The sequence below is a fragment of the Diabrotica virgifera genome, chromosome 4, assembly GCF_917563875.1.
Source record: "Diabrotica virgifera virgifera chromosome 4, PGI_DIABVI_V3a".
Taxonomy (NCBI): Eukaryota; Metazoa; Arthropoda; class Insecta; order Coleoptera; family Chrysomelidae; genus Diabrotica; species Diabrotica virgifera.
Window position 1 is genome coordinate 175,321,848 of NC_065446.1, and position 11,627 is coordinate 175,333,474.

At 33.0% G+C, this 11,627-nt stretch overlaps 1 protein-coding gene across 1 annotated transcript; it reads left to right on the plus strand.

Moving 5' to 3' along the window:
• The first annotated feature begins 8,240 nt into the window (after nucleotides 1–8,240).
• On the plus strand, nucleotides 8,241–8,738 carry LOC126883748 (uncharacterized). Its single transcript, XM_050649413.1, has one exon. It carries the CDS (start codon nucleotides 8,241–8,243, stop codon nucleotides 8,736–8,738), a length of 498 nt encoding a protein of 165 aa, XP_050505370.1.
• The last annotated feature ends 2,889 nt before the right edge of the window (nucleotides 8,739–11,627 follow it).

Here is an 11,627-nt window from a genome sequence, read left to right on the forward strand (position 1 = left end):
GCCAGTTGGACAACCCTGTTCTAAAGCATAAAACAATTATTTTTAGCCAATCAAAAATAAATTTTACCCATATTAAAGTTTACAATTTTTTTATATAATTTTTGACAATAAGGGGTAATGTACACCCCTAAAAATAATCGACGCCCTTGAGCATGTTATAGTTATAGAATATGAAGTACAGGGTGAGATGATCCTAATCCTAATAAGTAATTTTTTATATATAGCTCCAACAAGGGTGGTTTTAAGGGTTGAAATATTTTAAAAGTATATTTTAAAGCATAAAACAATCATTATGTAACTAATAAGAATCAAATGTTGACAATATTAAAGTTTAAAATGTTATTTTATAATTTTTTACAAGTAGTTTTTTTAGGGGTAGTTTTCATCCTTAAAAAACCAAAAGCGTACAACGGCTCAAAATAGAAAATGAACTAGAGGGTGAAATGAGCCTAATCCCAAATTTTTGTTCAAATCGATGCTGGACGAAAAAATTGCGAGGTTTTGCTATTTTTTCAGTTTCATTTCCTCGACTATTACAGACAAAGCTCTAGTAATGCACTCTATTCCAGGAGTGGCCAAGCTCCTTGATAGTCCGAGCCATTTTTCAAAATTTGAAATTTATCGCGAGCTGCAATTAAACAATTATTTAAAAAGTGTAAAAATGGTATTAAATTTTTCTCTCACCGTTTGGTATTGTTCTGAAGTTGCTTCTTATACAATTTACTACTTGATTGGGAAATAAGCCGCAATTTAATTTAAAAATAAAATGTATTGACGTTTCGACTTCCACCTCGGAAGTCGTTATCGAAATTATGGCTTATTAAATTATGGCTTATTGCTCAATAAAATTGTAAAGTCACTGTTTGGATTTCACGAATTTTAAAGTGAAATAAAATTGTTCACATCGTTGTATTAAATATGCAAATAATTCTACAACCAGTCTTTACTAATTCAGGATACTTTGATTCTTCATCATTCTTCCATTTTTTTCCGGGACGGCCATCTTCTGCCATTAAAAAAATACACTGTCTTTATGACTCTGTGTTCCTCTGATCTTATCACATGGCCTGCCCATCTTATCTTAGCTTTTATATGTCTGACGATGTTTTCAGTACCTACCATACAGTCACCAACTCAGTTTTGCGCCGCCTTCTCCTCTCTCCTATCAATTCATCGCTTTGACGGCCAAATATCATTCTGAGAACTTTCCTTTCAAATACCAGCAGCTTATTTATTTCTCGCTGAAAGGGCTTGTTTTCATGTAGGCAGTTTGCCAGCGGTTGACGCCGCCGTTAGCCGACGTTTGCATCGTACACATGAGAACGATTGACTGGCGGTCTCATTCCTCCCCTAGTGCTAAACTTACAACCGCCGCGGTTTGACGACGAATCGGTTGCATATGTACGATTCCATTTGTTTCTTGGCAACTCGAACTGCGGCGGTTGGGGTTTTCAGGTAAACCGCGGCGTCAAACGTTGGCAAACCGCCCTATCTGAACAAGGCCTAGTCTGCATGCGCGATAATATAGAAAAAGGTGCTTCCTTAATCCCTTTATCCGTTTGGTAACCCAACTATCTTCAGGTGGACATTTCACATGATAAAATATAAACATAAATTAAAATTTATTTCATTAAGTTTAACATTATAGGTCTTGGACACTCACTTAAAAATATTATTACCTCCCTCATGAATAAGATTTTTTTTATTCAGTTATTCATGTCTATCATATTACGAACGAAATGATGTTGCACATAATGGGAAGAGACGGAGAAATTTTGACCACCATTAAAAGGCGAAAGATAGCATATTTGGGGCACATCCTTAGAAATATTGTTCTGAAGCTATTTCTTTGTGGAATTTTTGTAATTAACTATTCTAATTGGGAAATTGTAAGCCACAATTTGACTTGAAAAAATAATTTTATTAACGTTTAGACTTCCACTTCGGACGTCATTGTCAAAATACAAAATATTAATAAATCAAACAAAAATGTTGCTTAGAATTCTCTGTTGCTTAGAATTCTTCTAATAATTTAATTTAATCTGACTCATTTATTTCGGCAATTCAGACATATATTATACATTTTAAAGTAGAAGACTTCAAACTGATATTGCCAATAATTAAGAGTTGCGATCCTGGGACGACTTTATTGAAAGATAGTTCTTTCGATTACATGAAATCAACCCCAACTCAAGAATATCCGTCACAAAAAAATCGTAGCATGTGATCTGTCTTTAAAAAGACAACCACAAGCAACAGTGACAGTAAAATTCTCGTATTAGTGATTCTATAGTAACTCACGAGGAAAAACCAGGAAAAAACCTCGTGATACTATCACGACATTTGTAAGTATTTGGTCTTACATTCAGCTTACTCTCAAAACTAACACCAAATGCTGACTTATAGGTATGTTATTTTAAATTATAAATAATACATAGATATATAAATAATACTAAAATATAAAATATGTACTACGCTCAATATGTTATTGCCTTACTAATCGTGATATTTTCTTTCTATTGACTTCCTCTTTTAGTATGGAAAACTACATTCTACTGCATTCTGCCGAGTAATTTGCGACAAAATTGGTTTCATTTGGCATGATTAATTAATTTTTCCTGTTTTTTTCCTCGTGATTTACTATGTAGTCACTAACACGAGAATTTAAACTGTCACCGTTGCAAATCACATGCTACGATTTTTTGTGACTGATTATCTTGACTTAAAGTTGATTTCATGTAATCGAATGAACTATCTTTCAATAAAGTCGTCCCAGGAACGCAACTCATAAATATTGGCAATACAATTTTAAAGTCTTCTACTTTAATGGATAATATATGTCTGAATTGCCGATATAAATGAGTCAAATTAAATTAAATTCTAAGAAGAATTTTTTACTAAGCAACAACATTTTTGTTTAATATATTAATATTTTGTATTTTGACAACGACGGCCGAAGTGGAAGTCGAATCGTTAATAAAATTATTTTTTCAAGTTAAAATGTAGCTTATTTCCCAATTAGAATAGTTAATCCTTAGAAATAATTAAGTACGAGTTGTTGCAGCTGATTATGAAGGATAACATTGAAGGAAAAAGGGGTCCTGGTAGACGAAAAATATCTTGGCTGAAAAACATCCGCGGCTGGACCGGTTTAAACACACACACACACACACACACACACACACACACACACACACACACACACACACACACACACACACACACACACACACACACACACACACACACACACACACACACACACACACACACACACACACACACACACACACACACACACACACACACACACACACACACACACACACACACACACACACACACACACACACACACACACACACACACACACACACACACACACACACACACACACACACACACACACACACACACACACACACACACACACACACACACACACACACACACACACACACACACACACACACACACACACACACACACACACACACACACACACACACACACACACACACACACACACACACACACACACACACACACACACACACACACACACACACACACACACACACACACACACACACACACACACACACACACACACACACACACACACACACACACACACACACACACACACACACACACACACACACACACACACACACACACACACACACACACACACACACACACACACACACACACACACACACACACACACACACACACACACACACACACACACACACACACACACACACACACACACACACACACACACACACACACACACACACACACACACACACACACACACACACACACACACACACACACACACACACACACACACACACACACACACACACACACACACACACACACACACACACACACACACACACACACACACACACACACACACACACACACACACACACACACACACACACACACACACACACACACACACACACACACACACACACACACACACACACACACACACACACACACACACACACACACACACACACACACACACACACACACACACACACACACACACACACACACACACACACACACACACACACACACACACACACACACACACACACACACACACACACACACACACACACACACACACACACACACACACACACACACACACACACACACACACACACACACACACACACACACACACACACACACACACACACACACACACACACACACACACACACACACACACACACACACACACACACACACACACACACACACACACACACACACACACACACACACACACACACACACACACACACACACACACACACACACACACACACACACACACACACACACACACACACACACACACACACACACACACACACACACACACACACACACACACACACACACACACACACACACACACACACACACACACACTCTTATAGACCAGGGTAATAAGCTAGAAATAGACCATGTTCGGGACACTCCAAGATCCAGGTAGCTGACTACTTTTTTAGTTATTGTAGACCTATAGGATGAAAACCTACCTGGTTCCTGCCTAGAGTTCGCGTCCGTTTTTAATTATTAACAATTTAGTGCAAAAATCGCGATTTTTTCAATTTTTTGCACCCCATTCAAAAGCTAAATTGTTGACATAAAATTACAAAATTTAATTTTTTAGAACATTAAAAAACCTTCAACATGCCGATTTTTTAAAGTTAAAAAGTTAATTTGTTGCTACGCAAACTGCAAGATAAGTGAAAATCGTTATTTGTTAATAACTTTTACAAAAACTAGCTTAGAACTTTAGTGTTTCACCCAAAGTTGGATATTGGGATACTTAATAAACCCTTAAAATTTGAGACCGATCCATTAATTAGTTTAAGAGTTATTCTAATTGTTTATCCCAGAGACCTTTATTTTGCAATAACATAAGACAGAAAATAATGAAGATAGGGCAATTCTGAGTATGCCAAATGAAAGTAGAAAACCGATACTATCAAAATGTACTAAAAAACGATAAAAAGATTATCTAATATAGTCAAAAATCCTAATGCCAAATTTGTGAAATTTTGTAGTTTAAAAACATTTAGAATAACTTTAAAAATATTGTCTGTAGAAAATGTCATTTTACATATTAGAAAAGCTGGTATTTTACACGAATTTTTAAAAATGTATTTTAATTGGTGACTAGTCGTGGTAAGTGAAGGGGGAGCTGGGAGCCGACAAATGCACGAGTTAAAAAACTATAAAAAGCAACTTAAAACTACTATCATTTTCTATATCTCGGGATCTACTGAATATATTTTGATGGTTCTTTTTTAATTTGTATGTAATTTTTCTGTACATTACAAATATGCAATTTTTCTAGACATTTATTAATTAATAAACAGTCTAATTTATTTAAAACAATTTTTGAAAAAATAATTTTTTCCCAAAAATCCATGATTTTAATCATACTATCCCTATTAATCATAGAAAAAGTTAAGGTATACTTTAATAAATAAATTATGTTCAATAAATAATTATCTAATGAAAATCATTTATTTATTAAAGTGTAATTTAACTTTTTCTGTGATCATTAATGATACTATGATTAAAAAAATAGATTTTTGTAAAAAAAAATATTTTTTCAAGAATTGTTTAAACAAATTAGACTGTTTATTAATTAATAAATTTATAAACAAATTGCATATTTGTAATGTACGTAAAAATTACATACCAATTAAAAAGAAAGATCAAAATCCATTGAGTTGATCCCGAGATACAGCAAATTATATTCGTTTGAAATTGCTTTTTCGGTATTTTAATTCGCTGGATTTGTAGATTCTCCCTAGTAATCGTTTGCACTACATTTTTGAAAACTCGTAGAGGGCGCTGTGAAGGTATAGTGTTTGTGCAATTTTTTTAAGAAAAAATACAAATCCCATTCTTTAAAATGGCATTAATGAGATTCCTTAATTATTATAAACAAATAAGCTGTGAATTAAAAAAAAAATATGGCTAACTTTGTCCCAAATGAGCCCAGGCTAAATTTTTTTTATTTGAAAATTCGTGTTAAAATACTATCTTTTCTAATATATAAAAAGATTGTTTCTACGGACAACATTTTTAAAGTTATTCTAAATGTTTATAAACTACAAGATTTTAAAAATTTGGCATTAGGATTATTGGCTATGTTAAGCACTATCTTCATTATTTTCTGTCTTATCTTATTGCAAAATATAGGTCTCTGGGATCAGGGCCGCGCCAAGGCTTTTAAGCGCCCCGGGGCAAGTAATGTTAGGCGCCCCTTTCCTCCTTCTTTTGTAAGTAGTTTTTTGTAGCTTAGTGAATCGTTATACAATATACCTACAAACTATTTTTTATGTGTTAGGAAAGTATCATCATCATTATAATCTAACCGTTATTGTCCACTACTGAACATAGGCCTCCTCTAAGTTTCTCCATGTCTCCCTATCTTGAAGTATAGTGACCGACAAGATCTATGAGAAATTTTAAAAACCAACCTGCTGATAATCCGCTATTGATACCTATTGTAACACTAACCCCCAGAGAGACATTACAGAGTTGTACTAACCTGTATCCAACATTTAAATAAAATTACCGAAGAAGTGTTGAATTTTAAATTATTAGACGTTATTAGTTGGTTTAAGTGCTTTTACAAATTGATCTTAACAATGGTTTTTATCAGTAAACAATCTCGCAATATAGTATTAAAAAATACTTGCGTTCATCCTTTTTTTTTAATTTAGGACTGGCAAAATAATAGCTATTTGTATAACAAGGAAGCAAAGTGCTATTTTTCCTCCCGAGAATTAAGTTTACTTCATTCAAGAATCATTCAAGGGAGGAAAAGTACGACTATGCTCCCTACAATCAGGTCAGGAAATGAATACTTTCGGTAGAGGTATGTAGGTGGAAAAATATTTTTCAGTTACGAAAATAAGTAGACATTTTGTTTTTTGGGTTCGTCAATGAACACTATTTATCGATATACATAAAAAGAAGTAAAACTTATTCCAAATCCATTAAAAAATATTTTTGTAAAATGTTATACAACATGTCTTTGTTTGTAACATTTAAAAATAATTAAGAGAAATTCCTGCGGTTGACCTGAATACAAATTTTTAAACAATTTTATATTTCCGGTAATTGCTAAGTACTTAATAAGTACATTTTCGTAGAATCATTAAATGGGGCGGGATCATTGTCACAATATTTAAATAACGCAATTAGTCATTCTTAAGCAGTATATTTTGTGGTTCTTTCAGCCAGAGTTTGTTGAAAAAAAGCGCGTTGTGATATAAAATTTAGTATTTATCAAAGAACAATAAATGTGGCGGCCATGGGAAAGTGATACGCATTTACCTGACGAAAATGAACCTACGGATAATTTAGAAGATAAAGATGGAAGTGCGGGGTCAAGTACTCACCAAAGGAAGAATTTGTGTGTAACTGAGCAAAATATGGTGTTAGATGTATTTGACGGACTTTCTAAAAAAATGACCAAATATGAAGCTGTTAAGCAAACGGCGATATTAACAAAAATTTCTTGTGTAACAGTGTACCGTTTAATAAAGACTGGTTCGAAATATAGAAAAACAAGAAAGGATTTGGGAAGCTCTTAAAAAATTCAACCTTACCTCTTGGAACCTATTAGTGAGACAATATATAATATGTATGCAGCTAAAATTATGCCTAACCTAAACAATATCATGGCAAAATTAAAAGAAAAACATATGGTTTATGATTGTTCCACAAAGACTCTGGGACGACTTTTGACCAAAAATGGTTTTAAATATAAAACTGTCAATAAGAGACAAACCATAATGGAAAGTAGCCGCCTAATAAAATGGAGGAATGAATATATCGAAAAAATTTTACAATACCGCAGTGAGTGTCGAGAAATTTATTATCTGGACGAGACTTGGTTTGATTCTCACGAAACGATAGATAAAGCCTGGGCAAACGGTTTAAGCAAATGCCAAATAGATGTACCTCATTCTAAAGGCAAGCGAATTTGCATATTACATTGCGGAGGACAACATGGATGGGTGAACGATGCGTTATTGTTGAGTTCCAAAAGTATTAAAGACAGTTCTCTAGACTACCACCAAGGCATCGAAGGGACGCTTTTTGAATCGTGATTTGAGAATACATTACTCCCAAATTTAAAAGCAAATAGCGTGATTGTTATGGACAATGCATCATATCACTCCAGATGCATTAAAAAAATTCCAACCAAACAGAGTAGAAAGGATGAAATTCAAGAATTTTTAATAGCCGAAGACCTATATTTTGAGGATCATTACACCAAAGATCAACTAATTCACGTTCTTCATACAAAAGTCGTAACTAAAGAACATATTGTAGATAAATTAGCCACTAACAATGGACATATGGTTTTAAGATTACCTCCATATTACTGTGTGTTGAATCCCATAGAATTGCTATGGGCTCAGTTAATAAACCATATCCGGAGGAACAACACATCTCCAAAAGATGCCCAAAGTGTTGTCGAACTAATAAAAACGGAGTTCAAAAATATCAGTGCTCAAAACTATCAAAATGCTATAAAACATGTAAAGAAGATTGAAAAGGATTACATGAAAAATGTCCCAGCCTTGAAGAAAATTATTATTAATTTGGATGAGAGTGATGAAGAGAACGATAATGACGATGAGTTGGAATAACCTTTAAATCCTATTGGAAGATCCCAAGTGAATGTGAATTTTTGAAGTGGCTAGTATATCATTTAATTTATGATAGTAAAAAGACCAATTGGTAACTTTTTGTGGCATCGCATGTGACATGTAAGTAAATAAAAACTATTTTTTTCATACCTGTCAGTCTAATTTTAACCTGTTTTACTTTAACTTATGATGGTGTCATGTCCCCCAAAAGCTTTTTCCATGTAACAACGACGACTTTCGTTGCACAGCTTTTTACTTTTTTACAAAATATATACCTCTTACAAAAAATTTTGTACTTTTATTGTGAACAAATTTAACTTCTTTTATATAGTGAGGTCCTAAAATAACGGATAAATTCATTTTCTACGTAAATTATAAGGGCATACGAAAAATCCTCAAATATACACAAAAATACACTTTCTCAATAAAATCATTTAACTACCTCCTTAACCGCCCAAGGGGTAATAGCTACCCATCTAAAAAGTTTAAATAAAGGCGTGTGATACGGAGTTTAAGAGGGTTTTCAATTCTCTATTCAGAAATGTAATATTTTTGATTTTTGGACTTGATACTTAAGAAAGAAGTTATTTTATTTCTTACATAAAAAAGTCCTCGATTCAAATAGTTGTCATGATTGACTAGTATATTTGTTATCTGGTTGACAAAAAAGTAACATCGAATCTTTTTAAACATTTAGGTAAATGTCTCAAAAAGTAGCTATTATCCTTATGGGGTTAAAGGGGTAGTTGAACGATTTTATTGAGAACGTATATTTTTGTGTGTAAAAATTGACCTGGTTCAGGAGTTTTCATCTACTTTATAATTAAGTACGTAAAAATTATATTTATCCGTTACTTTAGGACCTGACTGTATAATATATTAATATTAAGTGTTCATTGACGAACTTGTTAAGAACCGAAGCACGGCTAATAAAAAAACTTGTAAATCCACCAAAGCAACATTTTTATTTTCGTAACTGAAAAAATATTTTATTTTGCCAATCTTAATTTTGGAAAAAGGGTGAAGGTACATTTTTCTAAATACTAGATATATATAATACGAGGTAGTTTACTTGAAAAATAATCAGTATATCGATCAATTGGTAAAAACATTTAAGTACACAAATTAATAATTTGAAATTCAACACTTTCTCCGATAATTTTATTTGAATGTTGGATACAACTCTGTAAATGTCTCGCTGGGGGTCTGTGTTACAATAGGTATCAATAGATACCTATTACCGGATTACCAGTAAGTCGTTTATTAAAATTTCTCATAGATCTTGTCCCTCACAATATATATATATATATATATATATATATATATATATATATATATATATATATATATATATATATATATATATACAGGGTGATTGATTAGTGTGAGGAAGCTCAGTAGATCTGTTATAGTAAAAATTACAAAAAAAAGTTATTGACAAAAATTGTAGGCAACTTTAAACTCCACATTTTAAAATTAGTTACAATCTTACAGGGTGTTCCATAAGATGGTGGCAGACCAAACTTATGTTTTTTTAAATGGAACACCCTGTATTTTATTTTAAATTTGAAATCTGCTTCACTTCCACATCACAACAATGTGAAGTTTTATTATGTTATACCGGGTACTTAAAAAGTTTAGCCAATATTACCTGAAAATCGTATCAAGTTTAACTCCCTGTATAATTAAAAAGGAGTACAGGAACATTGATCTATTGCAACCATAGTTTTTTAATAATTGTTAAAAATTATAAAACATATTCGTTTTCATAATATTCCTTAAATCAAATACAGGGTAAGTCAAAATGCAAGTACATTATTTCCTTGGTAATTTTAAATAGAACACCGTGTATTTTATATCACTATCGAAAAGTACTAATATCGTACTTCAAATTTTATAAAGTACTCCCTATACCTAAAGTTATCAGTTTTCTAGATATTTTTATTTTTCCATCGAAGTATTAATTTGGTGGATATTTTAACGTTTACCAATAATTATTGTGAGTTGGCCATGATTGATTTGTCAGAAACTGACAGTTTGACATTATTGTTTATTAATTCAGTATTGGGGTACACCGTAAATTAGCAACAATTATTATTTAGTAATTCAGTAATTAATTCAATTTAAATTAGCAATAATGAATTTTACTACTGATGAAATGGTAGATATGATCTGGATTTTGGGGGAATGCAATAAAAATTCATTACTATCAGCTAGAACTTATCAAGAACGGTTTCCAGATAGGCGGCAACCGAGACAAGATACATTTGAAAAATTGAAAGATCGATTTAACCGCACTGGTTCAGTGAATTATGAAAAACATGAACGAACAAAAACTAGTGTGACAGAGGAAAACGAAATTAGTATGTTGATGGCAGTTACAGAAAACCCACACACAAGTATAAGGAGTATTTCCAATGAACAAGAACTTAGTTACTACTCCGTTCAAAACATTCTATCTAAAAACAAGATGCACCCTTATCATATTCAAAACACCAAGAATTAAATAATGATGATTTTCAGAAACGAATAGTATTTTGTGAATGGGCCTTAGAAAAAATTAATGAGCAGAGAGATTTTTTTGATTATGTCTTATTTGGTGATAAAGGTGGCCCCCAAGGTCACCAGAGCTCAATAAAATGGACTCATTTTTTTGGGGTTACGTTAAGAACGAAGTATATAAAATACCTCCAACAACAAGAGATGATATGAAAAATAGAATCCGAATTGTATTTCAAAATATTTCCTTACAAATGCTTAGTAATGTAAGCAACTCTTTCAATGACCGCTTTCAAGTATGCACAGATGTTTTGGGAGGTCATTTAGAACACCTTACTTAAGTAAGATAAGTTAAACTTACTGTTGTTTTTATTTTTTTGTGTTGTTATT